Source organism: Chiloscyllium punctatum, chromosome 21 (genome assembly GCF_047496795.1).
Source record: "Chiloscyllium punctatum isolate Juve2018m chromosome 21, sChiPun1.3, whole genome shotgun sequence".
In the NCBI taxonomy this organism is placed as follows: domain Eukaryota; kingdom Metazoa; phylum Chordata; class Chondrichthyes; order Orectolobiformes; family Hemiscylliidae; genus Chiloscyllium; species Chiloscyllium punctatum.
In genome coordinates this window covers 16,775,806-16,800,853 of record NC_092759.1, presented here as the reverse complement: position 1 = coordinate 16,800,853, position 25,048 = coordinate 16,775,806, and the positions used below count along the sequence as shown (strand labels likewise).

Here is a 25,048-nt window from a genome sequence, read left to right as displayed (position 1 = left end):
CAGGACCCTACTATTAGGTGTACAAGTCCTACTGCAGCTTGAGGCTTTGCTTCTGCCTTTGTTGCACAGGCAACTGCTCAATGTGAGACTCAGCGAGCACAAGACGCGCAGCAAGTCCTTGGAGCTGTCCAAACAGAGCTGCAGAGAGTGGAAATTGAGCTGGACACTGCGAAACGTGACAAGGAAAATCTGGAGATGGAGCTCAGCCTGGTCAAGGTATGAAACTCTCTAATGTCTCGGTTGACCAGAGTCCCTGCCCTGCATACAATCGAACCAGGAACGGATAAATAGGAGAAGGAGGAAACCATTCAGCTCTTCGAGCATGCTCCGCCATTCCGTAGGATTGTGGCTGATCTTTAGCTTCAACTCAACTTTCCCAACCACTCCTAATATCCCTCTATTCCCTGAGAGATCAAAAATCTGTCTCAGTATTAAATATACTCAATAGTAAAAGCACCCAAACCCATCTGGCGTAGAAAATTGTGTAGATTCAGAATTCATTGAGCATAAATGATCTCCTTATTTCAAGACTAAATGACCAAGGGCTGTGTTGTAGATTCCCAGCCAGAAGCAAACAACCGTTAGGTATCCACTGTATTCAGCTGCGTTGAGTCTTGGCTATTTTGAGGAGATCGACTCTAAAGAGTATTGGCCCAGTCTCCTCATCCTCTCTGCAACAAGACTGTCATAGAGATGTGCAGCATGGAAACAGACTCTTCAGATCAACTCACCCACGCTGTCCAGATATCCTAGCCTAATCTAATCCCATTTGCCAGCTCTTGACCAGGTATTCCTAACCTAATCTAATCCTGTTTGCCAGCTCTTGGCCCATATCCCTCCAAACCCTTCCTATTCATATACCCATCCAGTTGCCTTTTAAATGATGTGATTGTCCCAGCCTCCATCACTTCCTCTGGCAGCTCATTCCATACAGGTACCACCCTCTGCGTGAAAAGGTTTCCCCCTTAGGTCCCTTTTAAATCTTTCCCCTCTCACCCTAAACCTATGTCGTCTAGTTTTGGGCTCCCCATCTCAGGGAAGAGACCTTGTCTATTCACCCTCTCCATGCCCATCATGATTTTATAAACCTCCAAAATGTCACTCCTCAGCCTCCAACGCTCCAGGGGAACAGCCCAGCCTATTCAGCCTTTCCCTATAGCTCAGACCCTCCAGCCCTGACACTTTGGAGGTTGTCTGGTGAATTTGCTTTTGCTGAGCCAGTAGCTGGTGCTCGGTAGGACTCAGTGCCTCTGAAGCAGGGGAAAGCCATCCAGCAGTCTTGCACTGAACCCATGAGACCGAATAGGAGAGAGCAGACAGTTGAAGGGATGAAATATAAAGTCATGAGCAGCACAGAAGGAGGTAAATAGGCCCTTTGTGTCCATTTATTTCCATTCTCCCCCTCTGTCCCTGGAACTGAAAGAGCAGAGAGGGGGACCGATTTTTCTTTGTAAACTACATTTGATTGTCCCTCTGTTTCCTGGTCTTTGTATTCCAAACAGACAACTGTACTAAACTGTCTGAGGCTGACTGAGAAGTTCAGTACTATCTGAGTTAGCCAGGAGGGATGGGACAGGATTTCTGGTCCTGATCTAGACTGGCGAACTCAACAAATGCAGGCTCAGCTTTGAGAGGTAAGTACCCTGAGCTCAAACAAGCCAAGTTGACTGTTAACGCTGCATGTGTCCCTGCTGCAGGCACGCTCTGAATCGCAGCGGGTCAAGAGCGAGACAGAGTTTAAGATGGCCCTGGAACAGCAGGTGACTGAGCGCCTGGCAGCTGTGCATGAAGACAGCATCCGGCAGACGGCCGCTGTGCGGGAGCAGCTCAGGTAAATGTCCCCCTCCCTCTGCTCGTGCTGGCTGTGTTCAGGGAACTACCTCCTGCTGTCACCCAGACCCTCTCTTTTGATTTTCCCAGTTTTGACAAACGATGCTCTAGTACAGTAAAGATGAGAGTAGCAGTTTTCTTACGTGGCTACTTTTGGAAACACAAATATATCAACTGGCAACCCCTTTATTCGCCCTGCTGTTCATGATACTTACCCAAACTTAGCAGCAGAGCCCATGCATGAGGGTTAGCATTTTGAAAGGTAGGGGGCTGGAGAGATATAAATAAATGAATTAGCTTTATTGTCACATATATTCAGATGACTACAGTGAAAGTTTACAATTCACCTTGTACGGTGCCATTGTAGGCAGAAAGGTACAGGTTCTTCACCACAAGTTCTTAGGGAAAAAAATTAGAAAATAAAGAAATAAGAAGTCCAGCATTGCAGATTGTTAGAATAAATTAGAAATTAGACAAATAGAGTTCAGAACAATGGTCCTTCCAACCATGCTGGAAGCTAGCCTCCAGTCCAAATGATCTAGAACTTTTGCAAGAGGGCTAATTTTCAAATTTTGCAATCGATGCTAACCTTTGAAAAATTGTCCTCATCACAGTTTACAATGAGCCATTACGGAATCTAGAAAAAAGAACAATGTTTTCTAAACTGCCCGTTCAGAAATACTATTGCACACCTCTGGAGAAGGTGGGACTTGAACCCTAGCCTTCTGTGCTAGAGGTAGGGATTCTACCACTATACTATAACAGCCCTTTTGGTGAGGGCTGGAAGCAAATGGGTGCATGTGTGGGACTTTACTGATCAAGCAAAGGAGGAAGTGTATTCAGCTATGGATTGCATGCCGTCCCTTTAATCCACGTGAGCTGGATGTCTGCCTTGGCGTCGCCCTGTGAGTAGGACGATATTTATTACTGGTTATATTCTAATCAACCTGTTGAGAAATGTTATTGTCTTCCTCTGGAGGAAGTGGGACTTGAGCTCAGAGCACCTGATCAGAGTGGGGACACTATCACCTCACCACAAGAGCCCGAGAACTCCAGACTCTGCAAACCTGGAGCAAGTTTTCTGAATGATCTGAGATATTTTCTAATCAATCTGTTCAGATGTGACTTGAATGTGAACCTCCTGGCTCAGAGATACAGATATTACCATTGTACCACAAGATCCCCAAGGATGCTAACTTAGGCTTTGTGGCTAAAACACCTTGCACTTGTTGCAGATTGTGATGTCTGATTTTTCTTGTCCTGCTCTTTAGGAAACAGATCATGGAAATGGCTACACAGCATGAGGTCGAGATGGGTAAGCAGCTAGCTGAGTTCAAATCTGAACTGCAGGATCGGGAGGAGAGGCACCGTGGAGTGGCTGAGGGGTATGAGATCAGGTAGGGGGTTTGATTTAAAAACAAAATTGCTTCTACTTTGCTTTGATTGCCACTGATGCTCCCTCCTTCTATTCTCCTTTGTGGTGCTTGGCCTTTTTGCACAGCCTGGTACGTTCCCAACTGTCCTGTAGCTTGCGATTTATTATTGTGAAATCTGCTGTCCTTGCCTGGCCTGGCTACGTGTGACTCCAGATCTATAGCAAAGTGATTTGACTCTGAAATGACCAAATAAGGCCCTCAGTTCAAAGGCAATTAGTGATGGATGAGAAGTGCTGGCCTTGCCAGCAACGCCCTTGTCCAAATATTACTTTGGGAACAATCTGTCTGAAGCTCCCAGTATTGGTTACCCACAGTAGAACAGACAATGTTTGGTACGAGTGCACAGCAACAGAAAGTAGGAGTGAACAGTTTCATGATGATGAGCATTATGCAAAGCCTCTTAAAATCCAGAGACTCTGTTTAATTAAAGTAAGTAGTCTACTGAGGTCACTGGATCTCAATCATAGTGTTATAGAGATGTTCAGCGTGGAAGCAGACCCTTCGGTCCAAGTTTTCCATGCTGTCCAGGTTTCCAAAATGCTCACCGGGTCAGGTGGCATCTGGGCAGAGAGAAAACAAGTTTGTGTTTCAGCTCCATGTCTTCCTTTCAGAGCTGATGGTCAACTCTGAAACAATAACTCTGTTTCTCTCTCCATGGATGCTGTCTGACCTGCTAGGTCTTTCTTGCACTTGTTTCCCCCAATCCCGGCATCCATATTACAAACAACAGTTATTTGGCTCAATAGACGAGGACAGAGTTTCTGTCATAGTCATAGTCAAAGACTTATCCAGCACAGAAACAGACCGTTCTGTCCAATTCGTCTGTGCTGACCAGGTATCCTAAATTAATCTAGTCCTGTTTGCCAGCATTAAGCCCATATCGCTCTTAAACCCTTCCTATTCATGTACCCATCTTAGATGCCTTTTAAATGTTGCCATTGTACTAGCCTCCACCACTTGCTCTAGCAATTCATTCTGTATATGTACCACCTTCTGTGTGAAAAAGTTGTCCCTTGGGCCCCTTTTAAATCTTTCCCATTTCACCTTAAACCTATGCCCTCTAGTTTTGGACTCCCCTACCCTGGGTAAAAGACCTTGGCTGTTTACCTTATCCATGCCTCTCAAAAATAAACCTCCATATGGTCACCCTTTAGCCTCTGACACTCCAGAGAAAAAAGCCTCTGCCTGTTTAGCCTCTCCCTCTAGTTCAAACCCTCCAATCCCAGCAACATTTGCGCCAATCTTTTCTGAACCCTTTCACTTTTCACAACAGCTTTCCTATAACAGGGAGACCAGAATTGCACACAACATTCCAAAAGTGGCCTAACCAATGTCCTGCACAGCCGCAGCATGACCTCCCAACTCCTATATTAATACCCATTCATGCAGTCTTTCAATCTAGAGTAACGGGTCATGGGTTCAAGACCTATTGCCTCTGACTCTGCAACCGTTCTCAAACCACCTCTTCTCAAAATCTCAGACTAAGCAAAACCTTGCAAATTCCTTTTTAACACAAAAAAAAGAAAACTGTTAAGGAATCAACCCAGAAAATATGTGTTGTTTTTATTGAAAGCAATTAGCTCTCTGATATAAAACCAAAAGAAGTGCGGATGCTGTAAATCAGAAACAAAAATACAAATTGCTGGAACAGTTCAGCATGTCTGGCAGCATTTGTGGAGAGAAACCAGAGTTAATGTTTTTGGTCCAAAACCTTAAATCTGATTTCTTTCCACAGAAGCTGCCAGACCTGCTAAGCCTTTCCAGCAATTTCTGTGTTAGCTCTCTGAAATCCTATGTTTGTATTTTATTTGCCTACACAGCTCCCCACCTAGATACTCGAGCAGGCCAAGCTTCCCAGGGCAGTACCGAGGAGAGCTGCACCCTCTGAGGTGCTGCCTTTTGAAACGGGACAATAGACAGAGACCTCTCAGTTTGACATAGGACTACTGTTACAACAGAAAGCTGTGAAGGTCACCCCAGCGTCCTGCAGCTGATCACGGTCACTTGATCACGGTCAATAGTAAATTTTGATCGCAATCCAGTTCTTGCTCGACTGAGTTTATCTGTTGCATTTTGTGCCTCATAATGGTGACAACTTTTTATGAAGTACGCCATTGGCTGTAAGTTACTTTGGGAGGCATCGCATTGACAGGTGCTGTCTAATTGCAAGTCTTCCTCTCTTGCATGACGGGTTGTAGACTGGCGAAGGTGCAGGAGGAGATGGGCAGACTCCTCACCGCTAAGAGGAAGCTGGAGGTGCAGCGAGGTGAGATGGTGATCAAGTTGCAGAGCATGATGCAGACACACTGGAACGAAGCACTGAAAGTGCTGATGTCCGAAGGCTCGCCCCCAGGCCTCCAGAGATTCTCGGTACGTGGCCGAAAGATGCCTCACATGCACCCAGTAGACTAGGACACATGAGTTAGGAGCAGCGAGAGATCATGTGGCCCCTTGGGCCTGCCAATTTGTTTATTTGTAGAATGCCACATTCCCTGTTTGACCTTTGATGTTCTTGTTTAACAAGGTGCGGCACAGTGACTGTGTTTAGCACTGCTGCCTCACAACCCCAGGGACCCATGTTCGATTCCAGTTCAGACCACCATTTGTGTGGAGTTTGCATATTCTCCCTGTGTTTGCGTGGGTTTCCTCTGGGCACTCCAGTTTCGTCCCATGGCCCAGGGATGTGCAGGTTAGGTGGATTGGCCATGGAAAATGCAGGGTTACAGAGATAGGGTAGGGGATGGGTCTGGGCGGGATGCTCTTCAGAGAGTCAATGTGAACTCAGTGGGCTGAATGGCCTGCTTCCACACTGTACAGATTATCTGATTCTATGAAGGATCACAATATTGAGGCTACAGGGTCCCCAGATGGAAAAAAAATGTTCTTCCAACTGAAGCTCACCAGAGGGTAATAGTCCGGAGAAGAAAATATCCCTTGACTCCCTTGTTGATCAGAGATCTTTCCACCTCAGCCCTGAATATTATTATTGCCCCACTTCCATTGTTCACAAAACTGACCCCCGGAGAAAATATTTCTTCTCCTTTTCATCTTATATGGGAGACCACATGATCTTCCACAAGGAGAAACATCATAGAATCCCTAGTGTGAAAGCAAGCCATTTGGCCCGTCGAGTCCACACTGACCTTCCAAAGAGTATCCCACCAGGACCCACCCCGATATCCTATCCCCATAACCCTGCATTTCCCATGGCTAACTCGCCTAACCTGCATATCCCTGGACACTATGGGACAATTTCCCATGGCCAATCCACCTTAACCTGCACATCTGTGGACTGTGGGACAAAACCAAAGCATCCGACAGAAACGCACACAGACATAGGGAGAGCATGCAAGTTCTACATAGACAGTCATTCAAGGCTAGAATCGAACACGGGTCCCTGGTGCTGTGAGGCAGCAATGCTAACTACTGAGCTATTGTGCCATCCTTAACATCCCTGCTATCCTTTCAGTGCTTTCCCTATCAAGCCTGCTCAGAACCTTGTCTACTTCAATAAGGTCACCTCCCATTCTTCTGAACACTACTGAATAAAGATCCAGGTCAGGCAGTATCCTAGAAGCAGGAGAATCGACGTTTCGGGCATTAGCCTTTCATCAGGATTCCCATTGCTGATAAAGGACTTGTGCCCAAAACATCAAATGCCCTGCTCCTCGGATGTTGCCTGACCTGTTCTTTTCCAGCACCACACTCTTGACTCTGATCTCCTGCATCTGCAGTCCTCACTTTCTCCTGAGTAAAGATCCAAACTGCTCGATCTTTTGTCATAAAGTAAACCCCTTCATCTCAAGACTCAGTCAAGTGAACATTCTCTGACCAGCTACTCGTGCAGTTATATCTTTCCTTCAGTAAGAGACCAGAACTCTGTACTCCCAGATGTGGTTGCACTAGCTCCATGTAGAGCTGTAGCAATGCTTTGCTACTTTTTAACTCTATTCCCCTTGCAGCAAATGCCAACCTCCCATTTGCCTTCCTAATCACTTGCTGCAGGCCACTTGGCTGTGGATGTTTGAGTTGTCGGGACTTCCAGCTTGTCCTACCCGCATGTTTTCCATTGCATTGGACTTGGAATAAAATAAGTGAATTGATACTACAAATGAAGGTTAACGGATATGACCTTATAGCCATTACAGAGACATGGTTACAAAGCTGGTAACTAAATATTCAGAGGTATGTGACTTTTTGAAAGCACAGGCAGGAGGGAAAGGGTGGTGGGGAGATATGGAGGCAACAGCAAAAAAAATCTTTGACCAGAAGCTATAGATTCCATGTTAATGGAGATCAGAAATAACAAGGGGATGAAAGCACACTGTCAGGACGAAGTTAAAGGACCCCAAATAATAGTATATGGCAGGACAGAGAATAAATCAGGAGATAATGAAGCCTTGTAAAAAGGCAGTATGTTAATCATCAGTGACTTTCATCTTCATTTGGATTAGGAAGTCAGAGGTAACCACAAGGAAGAATTCCTCAAGTGTAATCTTTTCTAAAGTGTGGTGCCCACAAGGAGACAGTTACTCCAGCCAAGGCTGCACCAGTGTTTTATACTGATTTAACATAATCTTCATGCTGATGCTTAATTTAAAATGATGAAAAGCTTTGTTGGAGGAGGCAGGGAGAAGATGTTTCCTGTTGTGGAGAGGACCTGACCTAAGGGCCATCAATAAGATGTTAACAAACTCTGGAGGAACCTCTTTTCCATGCTCTCCCAGTTCTCTGGGTACCCTTTGCCACTGGAAGTGGTTGCAGTGAATCATTTGTGTACTTTTAAGGGGATGTTGAATAAATAAAAGAGGGAGAAAGAATTTTGAAGGGAAGGGATTAAAGGAGGGCATAAACACCAGCATGGTCTGAATGGCCTGTTTCAATGCTGTCAGTTTGATGTTAAACATGACAAATGTCATTGCTGGATTGTACTGTGTTTGTTACAGTATTGGGTGCTTACTTTGGTTGTACTGGTTGTCAGTCAAACTCCTGGGGTTATTGTAATTCTATGCCTTGCTGTGGAAGCACTATTACTGGAGTGCAGAGGAGTCATTCCTGCTCTGCTGTGCCTCTATCCCACGTTAAGTTAAGATAATACAAATGTGTTTTTATTTGTAAGTAATTCTTTGGTAGGTGACAGTTCTAACAACTCTGTGTTAATGTCTCCAGCAGCAACCTGCCCTTCATCACGACCAAGTGCCTGTTTATACGGAACTTAACCGCACAACATCGACCTCGGAAGCCATCAACAACTCTGATCTCTCATCTTCCTCTACAGTGCCTTACCCTGTCCCAACGTCAGACACTGACTGGCTGAAGCATTCCTCCGAAAGCAGGGACACTCATGCGTCTGGCGTCCAAGTGCACAAGAATCTGGTCAAACTGCAGCACTCTGCCTGTGTCAGCCAAAGGGAGGAATCCCATTTCTCCACGCTGGCTCCAGATTGCAAGGTTCAGGGAGACAGGATTGAGGGCGGACGACCCTCCTACACTAACCGAGAGACTTGTGTATTTGTGGATAATTCCACATTGGATGATCATAGCTTCCATGGTTCCTTTCCTCAGGGTGTTCCCTTGCAGCCTGTGGTACAGGCTCCCTCTCACCAACTGGCATCGATGGCAGCCAAAGACCAGGAGTCTGACCCGTGTCCCAACAACCTCAGCAGACATCGTACGCTGGCTTCAACTGCTGCCGAAACTCTGAAGCCCCTGATGAAAGGGGGAGGTTACCCGCAGCAGGGTCCCCTGCACTGTGGTGACCAGCCACCATTGTCTGGGAACTTGTGTTTCTCTGAGCAGAACCAGAATCAGTCAATGATGCTCCCTTTGTTGCCCTACCATCCATCAATGGAAGACCTCAGCCAATTGTTAAATTACAGCTTCCTCAGCCACGGCAGCTTCCAGCCTCTGGAGCCACAGGTGGATGAGACCATGGTAACAGGTAAAGCAGAGTCTGGGCATAAGAGGTAGCCTACTTCCCTCTGCACCCCTCCCTCTTTGGGGTGGTGATGGCCTGGTGGTCTTATCACTAGAATATTAATCCAGAAATCCAGCAAATGTTCTGGGGACCTGGGTTCAAATCCCACCATGGTAGATGGTGGTATTTGAATTCAACAAAGAATCTGGAAGTAAGAATCTACTGATAACCATGAATTAGTTATTGGTAGGAGAGACTAGGACCCAAGGGCACAGCCTTAGAGAAAAGGAAAGATCTTTTTGAACGGAGATAAGGAGAAACTTCAGCCAGAGAGTGGTGGATCTATGGAATTCATTGCCACAGAAGGCTGTGGAAGCCAGGTAATTGACTATATCTAAGACTGAGATAGATTTGTTCTTTAGTATCAAGGGTCAAGGGGAGAAACCAGGAAAATGGGGATGAGAAATTTATCAACCATGATTGAATGGCAGAACAGACTCTATGGGTTGAATGGCCTAATTTCTGCTCCTATGTCTTATGGTCTTATGAATCAGTTATTGATTGTCGGAAAAACCTAGCTGGTTTATTAATGCCCTTTTAGGGAAAGAAACTGCCACCCTTACCTGGTCTAGCCTACATGTGACTCCAGACCTACAGTAATGTAGTTGACTCTTAACTGCCCACATTCCATGTGTGAATACCCCTCCCTCCCCTCCTCGTCTCCCTTCTTTCCCCCCCCCCCCCACTTCCCCATCACACCCTGCTCCTCTCCTTCTCATTCTCCCCCCCCATCCCATTCTCCCCCCCCCCCCCCCATCCCATTCTCCCCCCATCCTATTCTCCCCTTCTCCGTGCCCCCTTCCCCATTTCTTTCTTTTCTCTCTCCTCCTTTCTACATTTTCCCCCCTGTGCTGCTCCCCTCTTTCTCTGTCCCTTCTCACATCCTCCTCCACTCCTCGGAGTCTCTAAATCATAGATTCAAATCCAGTTCCAGTTCTGGAACCTAAGCCTGTTGTCTACATCAACATTCTGTGAGCAGGTATTGAGTTAAATGTGCAGTCATTCAGATGACGAGGTAAACTGAGACCTGTTTTGCCCCGGGCTTCTAATTTAAAAGATTGAATGAATGATGGGTCCAATGAAGGAAGAGGCTGGGAAGTTCTCTCCTATGTCCAGGAACTAATGTTCACTCCACAACCGATATAAAGGGGGTCCCTGATTTACTGATGTCCTACTTCTGAAAGTGATCCCATACAGTGCTGTAATTTTAAAGATCATTTCCTGTGCTGACAAACAGCTGCTTTATATTGTCCTGTGTGTTAAATACAAATCGACTTGTGTGGAATGGAGTCTGTTTGCGTTTGTGGGTGCTGCCTGTAACTAGAACTGATTGCCATCATTACAGTTTATGACAGCTTCCTTGTGCAAGCTGACTGCTCAATGACCTACAATGCAACAGTGACTCCACCTCAAAAAGTAATTAATTGACTATAAAGGGTTCAGAACAACCCTAGCCTGAGGAAGAGTGGAGAGAGATACAGGTCTGTTTTTGCCTGCCTGACAGTCATACCAGCATCATGTGGCAGCTAGTTCTGTGCTGCTACCATTCCCTACTCCAAGATGGAGGTTAAAAACCAGTCAATTTGCTTTTTAATTTTAATTCTTATGTTAGAGTAGTGCTTCACAAATTACATTGACTGCAAAATGCAGTTTTTTTTTCAAACTGAGAGCCAGAGGACTTTGAATTTAAAATGATTGGTAAAAGAAGCTGGAGCAATGTGAGCAAAAGTGGCTTTAATGCAGCAGGTAGTTAGGATCTGGAAGGCATTGCCTGAGAACAGGGTGCAAGCAGGTTCAGTCAAGGCATTCTCTGAAAAGAGAAATGTTTGTAGGGCTGCAGGGAAAAGCCAGGAGTGTGACACAAGGCGCATTGCTCTTGCAGAGATCTGGCGCAGATACGGTGGGTCAAATGGTCGCCTCCTGACCCAGAGCCATGCAATGGTTTGTTGAATGGAGGACTGTTAATCCAGTCACTGGGACAACTCCCTGCTGTTCTTTGCCAGCACTATGTAGTCTTTTAACACTCAGAAGGAGAAAGTTTTGGGTTGTTGTCAAGAGTGAAAGGGGAGGTGTGGACAAGATGTTGGCTGCTGGAAAAGTGTCTTCCTGGCCGCCTCCTTTTGGAAAAGCCTGCACCACCCAAAGGGTTTGTGCTTGGAATACATGGGAGGCCTATCATTCTACTGTCTTTATGTTCTTTCTGTAGCCTCTGGGGCCCATCCAGATGAGCTGGCTGAGCACCCATTCACCGAGGACGCTGATGACAGCAGGCTAACCCATGATCAGCTGGCCAGCGAGGGTGGAACCACCAAGAACAGCAGCTTTGAGTCATCAGGTGGACAGTCCTCCTCCCAGGAGCAGAACTCCCAAAGCAGCGAGCTCCAACATTACATCCAGATGGTAGGTGGGTGGTTCTCACAAACATTACTCGGTTCTCACAAGCATTACTCAGCCCTCAAGCAGGAAGATGTAGCATTGCACATTGGGTCGTGTTTGACCTTTTGTGCTTATTCCTTATAGTTTAACCCAACCCTTTCAGCCCCAATATCAAGTTGGTGAGGCTGAACTGTGCCCAGAATGCACAGATGGAAAGAATGTTGATGGAAGGAATTGAATTCACCCGCTGGTTGTTCTGCGATTTATTGGTCAAGATTCACAACCAGGAAAAGGTGAAGAGTAAAACGGTTTCTCTGAAACAAGCTAGATTACTGAGTGGCACCCGGACCTGCTGTGATTGCTCGAGACTGGGTGTAAATAGCCTTTGTGCATTTCTTTTTAGTATCAATGCATTCGGGGATGTAGATTTAGGGATGTTCTAAAAATCTTTGTCAGCCCAGTTGAAAGCTTGCTGTTGTTTATTTTTGTCTTGTGACTCTAATATTTTCTCTGTCTCTCCCTCTCTCCCGTACTGTCAGCTATTAGACCGATCGCCCGGGGATCCGGTGGAAACTGGTGCAGAACCCGTGAAGCCTAATGTAGTTCAAGATGATGTGGTGTCCCAGCAAGGTAAGTGGGGAAGGGGCACCCAGTTTATGTGGTATATGGGACTCCTATCCTTCAATGTACCCCTCTCCCCTTCTGAAAGTGATAATAGATTCCACAAGCACTCATTCCCCCACCCCCTCCCCTTTGGCACTTCATATAAGTATCCATTCTGACTGTGTATTAACCAGGAACTGAACATGATGCTGTTTGGCCTGAGCCAATGTGGGCTCAAGGCATGGTGGGCCATTATTCTGAGATCTGGTCCAGTTCCCTGTGGACTTTAAACAGCAGTAGTCCAATAAAGCTTCGCCATCGAGAGTCTGGTGCTGTTGTAACATTGACCAGCACTGAAGAAAGAATCTTGATGAGCAACAGAGGTTATTGGGCTAGGTGGGATTGTGGAGTTGTTGTTGCAATTGGATCAGCTATGATCTTATTGAATGTTGGAGCAGGGCAGAACTCTGTTCCTAATTTATATGAGGCCATTCGGCCCAAGCAAGCCCATGCTGTCACTTTGAATGAGCAATCCAATTGTGCTGCTCTTTCCTCGTGGCCCTTCAGCTCTTTTCAAACATCCAATTCTCCTTCTTGGAAGTCACTGTTGAACCACCATGCTCCAGATCACAGCAGCTCTCTCTATTATAAAGGAAAAGCTATCCTCTCCCCTCCAAGTCTTTTACAAATAATGTCCTTTGGCCACCAACTCTCCTACCAGTGGTCAAAATTTCCCCTTGTTCACTCTGCCACATTGGCTTACAATGTGGAACACATCTATTCAATCTCCCCATGGTCTCTGACTGGAAACACTCCCAGCTTCTCTAGTTCCTCCGCCATTATTTACGAGTTGAGGGTATTGCTGAAATTAAGGTGCTTCATCTCTCAGGAAAAGCAAGATACAAAGAGTCTCTTGCCCACAGGTGGTTCCTGCTCTAAATCATGCAGTGCTTTCCACTTTCAGGAGGATCTCAGGTCTTGCACGATTGCCCCACTCTCTGGGAGAGTGCCAAGCCCCAGCCGATGTGGCAGTTCCCAGCAGGGCAGAACAGCAAGCCTTCCAGCAAGGCCGTGCAGAAAGTTAAAGTTGACCCCTCAGAGGCTATCCCTTTACAGCGGGCGCTCGGATCCCGAAGTCCTCAGAAATCAGGTGCGACATCTGACATGAAAGAAGACTGAACCATTTAAATGAGATCTTGTGTCACCGCGAAGGGCTTTGTCCTTCTGAGCACTTGTTTGACATGTAGTCAGTGTGTATGTAGGAAAGAGAACAGCCAAATTGTGCACAGCAAGATCCCACACAAGCTAAAGGAATGGCTACTGATCTTTAGCGTCAAAGAGTCATACAGCACAGAAACAGATTCTTCGGTCTAACTCATCCACACCAACTGGATATCCTAAATTAATCTGGTCCTATCTGCCAGCATTTGGCCCATATCCTGTTAAATCCTTTCTCTTCATGCACCCATCCAGATGCCTTTTAAATGTTGTTTTTGTACCAACCTCCACCACTTCCTCTGGCAGCTCATTCCATGCACACACCACCCTCTGCTTTACAAGTTACCCCTCCGGATATTATTAAATCTTTCCCCTTTCGCCTTAAATCTGCACTCTCTAATTTGGGACCCTCCTACCTGGGAAAAAGACCTTGACTATTCATCTTATCTATGTCCCTTATGTTTTTATAAACCTGTATAAGGTCACCTCTTAGTCATAGAGTCATAGAGATGTCCAGCATGGAAACAGACCCTTGGTCCAATCTGTCCATGCTGATCAGATATCCTAAATTAATCTTCTTCCATTTGCCAGCATTTGCCTGTATTCCTCTAAATCTTTCCCATTCATGGGAGAAACAGTGAGGAGAGTGGGTGACCTCTGATCGAGACTTGGTACAAGTCTGAATGAATGCAAAATTTTGGATGAGCTGAAGTTCATCTAAAAGGGCAAGAGGCCAGGCTACGAGAGGGTTAGGGCTTATTGATTTTGGCACTAAGATTTTCTCTGTTTGTTAGGCAGCACTCTGAACCCTCTGTGGTGTGTTGTGAGGGCAGTTAACATTTGTTGCTGTAGGTCTGGAGTCACATGTAGCCCAGACTGGGTATTCTGGCAGATTTCCTTCCTGGTAGAGCATGAGTGAACTGGATAGGATTTATAATACAATCGGGCGTAGTTTATTGGTCACCATTTCAGAGGCCTGTTTTTATTTCCAGATTTGTCTCTTTGTGTAGGATCTTCAGGTGGAGTGCTGTCTCCCAAGCAGGTTGGAGAGCTATCACGACTGCTAAGCATGCACCACATCACCTCCAACCGACCAGCTCCAGCTATGGAGGAGCTCTTCACCTACCTGAGGGGCATCCAGCATGACAGGTTTGTATACATCTGACTCCCTGTCTGCCTCTTTGTGCGTATATATGTTGCTGAGTCTGTCTTTCTGTCTCTGCCCCTGTCTCTCTGTGTCTGTTTTTGCTCTTTAGTCAAATAATATTGATATTTTTGCATGGACCTGTGGTGAGACTATGGATACTATGTAGTGCCCTTAAAGATTTTTTCCTCTTTAAAAGAGATCATTAATGATTGCTGCAAATATTGTGAGAGGCAAGCCACTCTTCTGACATGTTTTAATCGTAATACTGGAGGCATGTATTTCACATGAGGGGGAAAGTTCAATGGAGATGTGACTGGCAAATTTTCTTATGCAGAGTAGTTGGAGTTTGGACCATACTACTGGGGTGGTAGCGGAGGCATATACAATTGGTGCACTTAAGGAGGTTTTGGATCAACATGAATAAGCAAGGAGTGGAGGCGTATGCACTAAGAGCAGACAGAAGGGATTAATTTAATTTGGCATCATGTTCTTCGTTGTCTGAAGGGTCAGTTCCTGTGCTGTACTGTTCCACGTAATGCCCCCACACATATGCTACATATACTGCACTGATTGAGCATGACCATTGTGCCATCTGAACGTCTCCTGCTTTTGCCTCACAGCCCAGATGGTTCAGAGGCGGTGGCTGCATCTGTTCGAAGAAACTTGGATCAGAAGTTAAACCTCGTGGTCAAAACAGAGGTGAGTGCCTGAGGCAGAGGTTCACTAGCCAGAGGACTGAGCAAGACTTAGGACAGCCAGCCTTCACTGTCACTCAGTAGCTTGATGGCAAGTAGCAAAGATACATTTTAGGGCAAGCTGAGTAAGTGCATGAGGGAGAAAGGCACAAAAGATTATATTACTGGGGTGATATGAAGAAGTGGTGGGAAGATGCTCATGTGGTGTGGAAACACCAGCCTGGAGGAGTGGGGTTGAAAGGCCCTTTTCTGTGATGTAGGATGTAGATGTGCTGGCGAGACCAGCATTTTAGTACTCTTTCTGATCGTCCAGAAGGTAGTTAAGAGTCAAGCACATTAGCTGCAAGTTTGGAGTCACATGTAGATTGGACAGGGTAAGGATGGAAATTTTCTTCCCTAAAGGACATTCATGAAGCAGATAGGTTCATTCTCATCAACAATGGTTTTGTGATCATCTTTAAACTCTTCCAGGTTCATATTGAATTTGATTCCATCTGTGACAGTGGGATTATGTACTCAGGTCCCCAGAATATTGCTTGGGTCTCTGGATTAATAGCCTAGTGATAATACCGCCAGACCATTGCCTCTTCCTGTGAAGTATACATTATGTGTAACCCGGGATAAGATTGTGATTGGATTAACAATGCCCCTGCTCAGCTAGTTTAGTCTGCATGCCCAAAATGGGTTGAAGTTAGAGGATCCCTGAGTTATGTGTGTGATCCCGTACAGGGATATAATTTAAAAGGCCTCTGACACACAAGCATTTTCTTTACTTACAGGTGGCTAGTTTGTGTTGTCCTTTGTTGTCTTCCCTCGAACAAATGGAACCCATTCTCAACCTGGGGACTGCCTCTATTTAAGTTCATTTGTCTGTTACTGATTTGGGGTAAACCAGATGATTGGGTGCTATATCCTGAGATCATTGGTTCTGCAGGGAGAAAGGGAGGACTGCAGATGCTGGAGATCAGAGTTGTGAGTGTGTTGCTGGAAAAGCACAGCAGATCAGGCAGCATCCGAGGAGCAGGAGATTTGACGTTTCGAGCATAAGCTCTTCATTAGGATTGAATGAAGGGCTTATGCCCAAAACATAGACTCTCCTGCTCCTTGGATGCTGCCTGACCTGCTATGCTTTTCCAGCACTGCACTCTCATAATTGATTCTGCAGTCCAAATGAGCTGTAATGTAAACTCTGTGCCCTTCCTGCTCCCAAATCCCTTCACTCCATCCATCAGGAATATCGAGACGTGTAGGCCATTCAGCCTGTTGAGTCTATTCCCCCATTCAATGGGATCATTGTGACCTAAGTCCACATACCTTGCCTTTGGCCCAATTCCTCAATATCTTTGCATAACAAGACTTTGCCTATCAAAGATTTAAAATGAACAACTGATCCTTCAACTGTTTGGAAACTGTTTTTCATTTATTCTTGCATCTTGGCATGATATCTGCTTCAGTCACCAACTCTAGTTAGCCAAGAGTGGCAAAGTATTTCTCAAATTTGAGCAAGACTTTGAGCAAGTTGTGTCATGATGCTAATATGATGGGCATAATATTTTCCATTCCCAGGATGCCACTCCAAAAAGGCATTCTGCCTACCATCCAGAGTATTGTCATGTGTGGAATTCATTGTGAGTGCAATGTCCAGAACCATCCCACTGACTGGCCAATAATCAAAATGCATATTCCTTAGTTGTTTGGAGGAGGCAGAGTACAGACCGTATTCTACCCAGCTTGCCCTTGCAAAATCAAAAACATAACATCAACTGTTAGATGCTACTCCACATTTGGGCGTCTCTTGATGAACAATCTTGAATGTGCGAGTAACAATCACGCTAAGATAATCAGTCAAGCTTGATTCATTTGCACTGGCTAGAAGAGGCATAATTCATGTAAAGGATCCTGCTGTCTGCAACAAAAGGACTATGTTTAAGAGTTGTATCTTTTTATGAATTATCCAGAGGCTTCTATATTCAATAGCAATACCTTGGCCAACCAGAGTCAATTTGCCAATCAATCAGCACCTTTTACTCCTGTTGTACACTTGATTGTTTGGATTGCATTTATTCTAATGAGCGCAACATGACAAGCTTCAGCAACACTGCTGTAGGAAGGATGTAACATACTAGCACTCTGTTTTAAAAGCATCCTATTGCTTAGTATTGTGGACTTGCTTGCACTCGAAATTATTTTGAGACCCCATCCCATTCCAGCTTGCAGTGGAGGAGACTTTTATGCTATAAATCTTGGGCTAGATTCACATCCCAGGTCGCAGAGGGGAGAAAACATCATTCATTGACACTTTATTATGTCTTTGTTTTATTTTGAGGTGCACAGCATTTTATGCAGAGGTTAGTTTGTTTATTCAGTCATGGGAGATGGGCATTGACAGCATTTATTGTCCATCCCTAATTACCCTGAGGACAGTTAAAAGTCAACCACGTACTACAGTTGGTTCTAGAGTCACATGTAGGCCAGACGAGGTAAGAATGGGGGAATATCCTTCCTTAAAGGACAATAGCGAGGCAGTTGGGTTTTTATGGCATTTAGTAATAGTTTAATGATCAGTATGTCTCTGGATTACTAGTCCAGAGTTTTTGCCACTGTTTCTGCCTTCTAGGGGATTAGTATCTCTTTGATAATCTCAAGACACATGTTTTCTTTCCAGGGCTCATCTGTGCAGAACAGCCAAAGACGGTTCTTGGCAAACAAGACAGCGACGGAAAAGAGCTCCAATTCAAGCAAACCGGGGAAGAAACCTATGCAGAACAGCCAATCAGGCAGCAAAGGAGTGAAAACAACAGTCTGGAGATGAGTTGAGGCAAAGCTAATTTCTGACACCAGGGAATAATTCCAGTGATCAATGAATCCCAATGCGCTGATCTGGTCATTGTAGCCCATTTGTCCAAGCTGGAGATTGTGGGGGAACTGATTGGCAAGACAATTGGACCTTATGATCAAGTTTCTCCTTGTGCCTAATTTTGCAGTAATCTTGAGGGATTGGCATGTGATTTTCAATGCTGGCATGCACTGAGTGATCAATGTACCAAGCTTGTGATGTCTTTCTATGTCATCTGGTAAAGGTACCATATAATAGCAACAGCAAAACCTAACAGCATGTGGCTGCTGAATTGTTAAAGGGAGATTCTGAAGGTGGGGCATGCTACAGTCTGAAGCACGTTGATATGGATGTCTACAGGGATCTATATGCTGCAAGTAACCAGTATTATACCTCCTGTCCCAAATGTAAGTAGAGGTATGTGTCTCCAGGACATCAGAATGGAATTATAGTCCATTGAGATAGAAAGGGTTGGGTTTTTCAGTTCATAACTTACTCCAGGAATTCATTGTTACAATTAGTCTCTGGCAATTATTCTATGTTGCAGTGTATTATGTGATTGGGCTGTGAATGCTATGAATTATGTTTAGATTAACCTCCAAATCTTTTTAAAAACCTTTTTCCCTGTTTTCCCGCTTTCAAGCTTGCTGTTCTCCTATTTTGGTTTGTTTTATTAATCTTGTTTTCCTGGTTTATTTTTAGATAAGAATCTGGCTTTGCATCTGTGTTAAGTAATAATCACCTTGTTAACTATCTATGAGAAAAGGTCTTCCTGCATCTCTTCCATTTTCGTTGATTTCATCCTTCCTCCCTTTCTCTCTCTCTCTCTCTCTCTCTCTCTCTCTCTCTCTCTCTCTCTCTCTCTTTCTCTCTCTCTCTCTTCAGTCCCTCATCATCTCCCTTTCTGGCCCTTTAAACCTCCCTATTTTTCTGTCTCACTGTCTCCCATTTTACAGAGCAACCTTTGCTGCGCTATCCAGCTTGCATTTGATCAAACGCTGTGCTGTGACATCCACAGGTGTTTCCTGGTGAGATAAGACCACCTCCATACTGATATTGCAAAACATTCCAGATCGCTTTCTCCATTTGTGTCAACCCTTGCTGACAAATCTGACCTGTTAATTCTTGTGACAATGATTTCTCATTCTAAAAGTAATTTAGTTTGGTCAGAACTCTGCATTTTAATCTACTTTTTTTTAAAAAAAAGCATTATCACAAAAAGCTGTGATCTTTTTTAGAAAGAATATTTTTCTGTGGCTTCATATTTGTATGAGCAGCTTTTGATAATTACATCAAGGTGTGCAATTTTCACTCATTTATTGGTTTTTACAGCTAAAATTTATTCTTGGGTTGTGTTCTTTTTAAGATTTTGCAGTTAGGTATCTAGTGCACATTTCTGGTCTTTTACAAGTTCTGGTGTAGAAATACTGTAGCAGTTACTTCAGTGAAGGTAACCTCACTTCTGTTTGTGTGTGAAATGCAAGTTAATGCCTTGAGGCTGATCATGTCTGTGTATGTATTTGGTGTTTATTTTTATATATTAACCAGTTGCCAACAGCTTATAGCGGAGTATTGTACAGGGCTGTTTCCCACCTGGTTTAAGGGCATGTTTTACATTCTGGTAACTTTTATATCGGTGTTAAAATTAGGCTCATTGAAGTTCCAGGATCTGCTGGAAGTTTCTCAACATTTCCACATCCTCCGCTATCTCCAAAACATTTTATCTATTAAATTTAAAATGGCCTAAGAACATTTAGGAGTAATTGTGGAACTCGCAGAAAGGTCAAGGGGCCTTGTTCGATATTCCCACTTACTTAACCCTGACCCAGCATGATGGCTGGGGATGTGGGGTGGCTGGTGGTATTAACTACAAGGCGTATTAAGTGCAGCTGTCAGGAGCGCTTTGTCTTGTTTTGGGTTCTACTCCCATCAAGTCTGCAAATTTCTGTGGGGAAGAATCTCCCCCCAAAGGAGTCTGGATATTTGGGTGCAAGTAGTAATTCTATTGCACCTAAATCTGGACTGAGACATCTGAATATGTCCAGGAAAAAGATTGCACCAAGTATCTATTAATGACTGCAGTATTTTAACATCTGCAGCTGTCCTCCTCTGCATTGTAAAGTCTGTATTGGCTCCACTGTTAGCTTATAACTTCCATGTGCCTAACCTGCCTTTCCCCCGCCTTTGGAAGTTACGACACAATTTGAGTTGGGATTGAGTGTACCTGTGGGAAGCACAAGAAGTATCGTTCAGATTGAATGCTAAGTTATATAATATTTTCTTTTGAGTTTTCAAGGAAGCGCTTGACCCCCGTCATTTCTTAACACTTTGGTTCAGGCTACGTTTTAAGGTGTAATGAGCCCACATTGAGACTCCGCTCTTCGTTCTCCCCACGTGCTGATAGATGAGAGCGCCAACGTGGCAAGGACAAGAACGACTGGCAGCTGAAGGCTGTATAAGTTGGAATGATGAAGCCTATAACTAGCTGCTGTTTAAGGGATGCTGTGTGTTGCGGACAGTCCACCAACATGGATGGAACCTGAGCACCCCTGCAAAGAGTAGAATGCCTCTGTTTTTGGTGGGGAGGTGGGGAAACCTTGTTAAAGAAGCCATCCAGCTCGAGCAATCTTCCTCTCGAGAAGAGTGACTGAGCAAATAGCTGCAGGCACATCTGTAATTGTCAGCCCATCTCTTTCCCTCCCTCTGTTTCCTTTCGAAGGTCAATAAACAGTCATGTTTGGCACATGGCACTTCCTGGTTAACCCCACCAACCCCCCCAAGCAAACACAGGCATGTGATCAATGACCCAGGTTTCACTCCTGTCCTGAGGACTTCTGTCTCCAAATACTTCAACCCAATTAGTTTGGAAAGGGTTTCACTGGACATCCCAAATGTGCTAGCAATCTAAAGAAGCCTGTGGCCTTCCCAATGTGGTGCCCTCTGCAGTTACCTCCAGGGTACCAAATTGCAAGTCCTGCACTACTTAATACTGTATGCAAGCCTATGTACAGCCTTATTTGACATACCCCATCTCAGTTTTTTCATTATCGTCTTTTGCTGTGTATTGATTCTATTTAGTTAACTATTTATATTTATGTCTGTCTGTCTGCATTGATTTTTACAAACTTAAATACCTTATTTTAATATGAATTTTTATACAATAAATTTTTATGGAATATTTTAATTTAAAAATCTGTTAAGTGTCTGTTCTGAATACAAAGGTTGTTTGTTGTCATTTGCTTGGTGATGGTATCTGTATTTGCAATAGCTGACCTGCTTCAGAACCTGAGGGCTGTGTGTGGACACGGGTGCTACATAATGACTGATTTCATCTAATGCCCGTTTTTGAGTTTTAAAGGTTGCAGGTTGTAAGGGATACAAGGGATGAGCAATAGGGTTAGGGTGTGATGTCTTGGTAGTTGGTTCACATCCCCGACTCAAAAAGAATTTAAAGAGTGATGAAATCCTTTCACAATGCTGTTTTAACAAATAAATGTTTAATGATTGCGATATCGATTACTATTTGAACGCCCTTGTCAATGCTGACACTTGGTTTGTTTGGTTTTTTTTGCTTTCTTGTGACACTGCCAAGTCTGACATTGATTAGCCATCTCTAGGTGCTCTATGGATATGGTAGTAGGCAATCTTGAACCATGTCAGTCCTTATTTTGATGCGTAGGAAAGGCTCAGACATATGGTGTGCTTGTAAACATACTCCAGAGCACCAATGAATGGTCGGTCCTATAACAGTGTAGAAAACTTGGGGGGGGCCGTATTTGTGCCCAAAAAGATCCTGCTATTGGCAATTGAACAGCTTTTAGATGAAGGTTAAATTATAGATTGGATTGTTTCAAACCTTTTGTCTCTCCCCAAGAGGACAGATGGACTTTTGGCTGGAAATCATGTGCAAACTATGGTGTCTCCAAAGTTGCAGCACTCTCTTAATTTTTGTTGTGAGCATCATTGTGTTTTATTTTGTCGTTCAGTCTCTAATATGGGCTTTAAACCCACAATTTTCAAGACTGAGTTAATGGTTCCACCAAAGAGGCACTGACTGATTTAACAAAGGGACAGAACATCTGAAAGCGTAACCGCTGATGCTGCAACTCCCTCAAGCATGCTTGGCCCAAGCACTGCTGTGACCCTTTTGGGGCAAGAGACACGAATGGGAGGCTTCTTTCAAAACTAGTTGACGGCATGTACATCTTGCTGGCACTCTGGCATTAATTACCTCACTTTAATTGCCTTCATGTGGTGCTGAGGTGCCACCTTGACCTGCAGTCTATGTAGGAAAACCTACAGAGTTACTGAGGAGAGTGTTGCAGGACTTTGACCCGTGACAACGAAGGAATGTGCATTAGAGTTCCACGTCAAAAAAAACAAACTGTGGATGCTGCAAATCTTCAACAAAGGCAGAAATTGCTGGAAAAACTCAGCAGGACTAGTAGCATCTGTGGAGCGAAAGCAGATGGGGTGCATTGACCCTTCTTCAGAAGTCAGTTCCAAGTCAGTAGTGAAAGCCTCTTCTAGAAATGTAGCCAATGGAGGAACGTGACAATGAATTAAATTATTGCAAATACTCTAAAACAGCAACAAGGTGATCACCAGCGATGTTGGTTGAGGATCTTCTTCTTAGACAGTCCCTCAGGTCCAAAGATTTTTTTTCCCAAGAACTGCAGATGCTGGAATTTGTGGAGAAAAAGCAGATTTAAAGTTTCAGGCCCAGTGACCCTTCTTCAGAACTGATTGTAGCTAGGAAAAGGTTAGTATACATGCTGAAGGTGGGTTATGGGTGGTGGAGGAGGAGGAAGAGGAGTAAATGGTGGATGGAGATGGAGGCCAGAGAGAGAGAGAGAGAGAGAGAACAACAGTTGGGCAAAGGAATGGGTAATGGTCAACCTGGGAGAATCGGTAGTCGCCAATGGGGACCATAGTGCCTGATAATGGGTTGTTTTGTGGTAGCAGCCCCGTGTGATGACAAGGCCTGGTGTGTCGGGGTTGGTGTAAAGACATGGGAGAAGGTGCTCAGGCCCTAAAATAATTGAAGTTAATATTGAGTGCTGAAGGCTGCAGGGTCCCCCAAGTGGAAGACGAGATGTTGTTCTCCCAGCTTGCGCTGAGCTTTGTTGGAGCACTGCAGCAAACCTGAGACAGAAATGTTGGCCAGGGAATGCAGGGGTGTATTGAAATTGCTTGAAACAGCAAGCTGAAAGTCAGTTTTGTAGGCAGAAAATTATTTTCGCTTCACCGCACTTCTGTGTTCCTAGGCCAAGATTTCTCTCAGGGTTCCTACAAAACTGGAGGGCATAGGTTTAAGAGGAGGGGAAAGATATAAAAGGGACCTAAGGTTGGGGGAGGGGGGGGTGTACCTTTTTCACACAGAGGGTGGTATGTGTATGGAATGAGCTCCCTGAGAAAGTGGTGGAGGCTGGTACAATTACATCATTTAAAAGACATCTGGATGGGTATATGAATAGGAAGGGTTTAGGAGGATATAGGCCAAGTGCTGGCAAATGGGACCAGATTAGGTTAGGATATCTGGTTAGCATGTATGAGTTGGACTAGAAGGTCTCTGTTCGTGCTGTACATCTCTCTGACTCTAAGTATCAGTACTGAGCAAGGATCGCTGTTTGATTCTGTATGAGGGATTTTGTTTTGAACTTGTAAAGGAATGCTTTGGGATCAATGGAATTATAACATTTTTGATGCAATTAAACATTTTTGAATTTGCGTTGTAAGTAAATAGTCTGGTTTATTCTATTTTGTCTTCATTTCTTTTGGTGAGTAAACTTCTGTTTGATTTTTAAAGCAAAATCAGAAACATTAGATTAGATTAGGTTCCATACAGTGTGGAAACAGGCCCTTCGGCCCAACCAGTCCACACCGACCCTCCGAAGAGTAACTCGCCCAGACCCACTTCTCTCTAACTAATGCACCTAACACTGTGCAATTTAGAATAGCCAATTCACCTGACCTGCACATCTTTGGACTGTGGGAAGAAACCGGAGCACCTGGAGGAACCCCACGCAGACACGAGCAGAACGTGCAAACTCCACACAGACCAGTCGCCTGAGGTGCGAATCGAACCTGAGTCCCTGGAGCTGTGAGGCAGCAGTGCTAACCACTGAGCCACCATGTCGCCCTGATTATGTGATTATGATACGATGAGCTTATTAAAACTGAAACATGATCTTTCCAGCCATGCACAGTCTGGGATCTGACTTGCCCAGTACTAACATCAGCTGGGATCATAACCAACAAACCCTGCCACAGACCAGACGGGGCCATGCTATGTTTGAAGAATCCAATGGGTGATAGGCTCCAGTTTCCACTCACTGCTTCCACTGTTTGGGCTTGGTATCCATCTGGTTTGCACCCACCTGGATGCTGTTTCTCTAGTTTGGGTGATCCTGGGCATGGGCTGGTAAGGATGGTGCTATACTAGGAACAAAATGTAGAGGCTTTGGAGAGAGTACAGTTTTACCAGGATGTTGCCCAGTCTGATGGAGAGCTATGAGGAGTGATTGGCCAAACTTGGTTTGTTTTCAATTGGACGTCGAGGGGCAACCTGATAGAGGTTTACAAAGTTATGAGGTGGTTGAGTGGTTAGCACTGCGGCCTCTCAGCGCCAGGGATGCAGGTTTGATTCCTGCCTTGGGCGACTGTGTAGAGTTTGCACATTCTTCCCATGTCCGCTTGGGTTTCCTCCGGGTGCCCTGGTTTCCTCCCACAATCCAAAAATGTGCTGGTTCGGTGAATTGGCCATGCTAAGTTGCCAGGTCAGGGTAAATATGTTGGGCCGAAGGGCCTGTTTCCATACTGTAGGGAATCTAATTTAATCAGTTTTCTCGTGACACCCATTGGATTCTTTTTTTTTTCCTTTCCCTAGGGTAAAAATGTCAGTTACTAGGGGATGTAGGTTTTGGGTAA

General features: G+C 44.7%; 1 protein-coding gene across 5 annotated transcripts in view; it reads left to right on the top strand.

Moving 5' to 3' along the window:
• The window catches only part of cntrob (centrobin, centrosomal BRCA2 interacting protein), a 57,241-nt gene extending 33,393 nt beyond the window's left edge, over window positions 1-23,848 (top strand). Inside the window, exons 10-20 of one of the 5 annotated variants that reach the window (XM_072591591.1) lie at window positions 70-216; window positions 1,698-1,831; window positions 3,102-3,227; window positions 5,465-5,636; window positions 8,439-9,207; window positions 11,450-11,643; window positions 12,159-12,249; window positions 13,187-13,372; window positions 14,433-14,589; window positions 15,208-15,286; window positions 17,948-23,848. In XM_072591591.1, coding sequence (XP_072447692.1) covers window positions 70-216; window positions 1,698-1,831; window positions 3,102-3,227; window positions 5,465-5,636; window positions 8,439-9,207; window positions 11,450-11,643; window positions 12,159-12,249; window positions 13,187-13,372; window positions 14,433-14,589; window positions 15,208-15,286; window positions 17,948-18,094 — 2,202 coding nt within the window. In that variant the 3' untranslated portion in view covers window positions 18,095-23,848. Of the gene's footprint in view, window positions 1-69; window positions 217-1,697; window positions 1,832-3,101; window positions 3,228-5,464; window positions 5,637-8,435; window positions 9,208-11,449; window positions 11,644-12,158; window positions 12,250-13,186; window positions 13,373-14,432; window positions 14,590-15,207; window positions 15,287-17,947 lie in introns of all 5 variants that reach the window. The other 4 variants (XM_072591592.1, XM_072591590.1, XM_072591594.1 and 1 more) reach the window with 4 other exon arrangements.
• The last annotated feature ends 1,200 nt before the right edge of the window (window positions 23,849-25,048 follow it).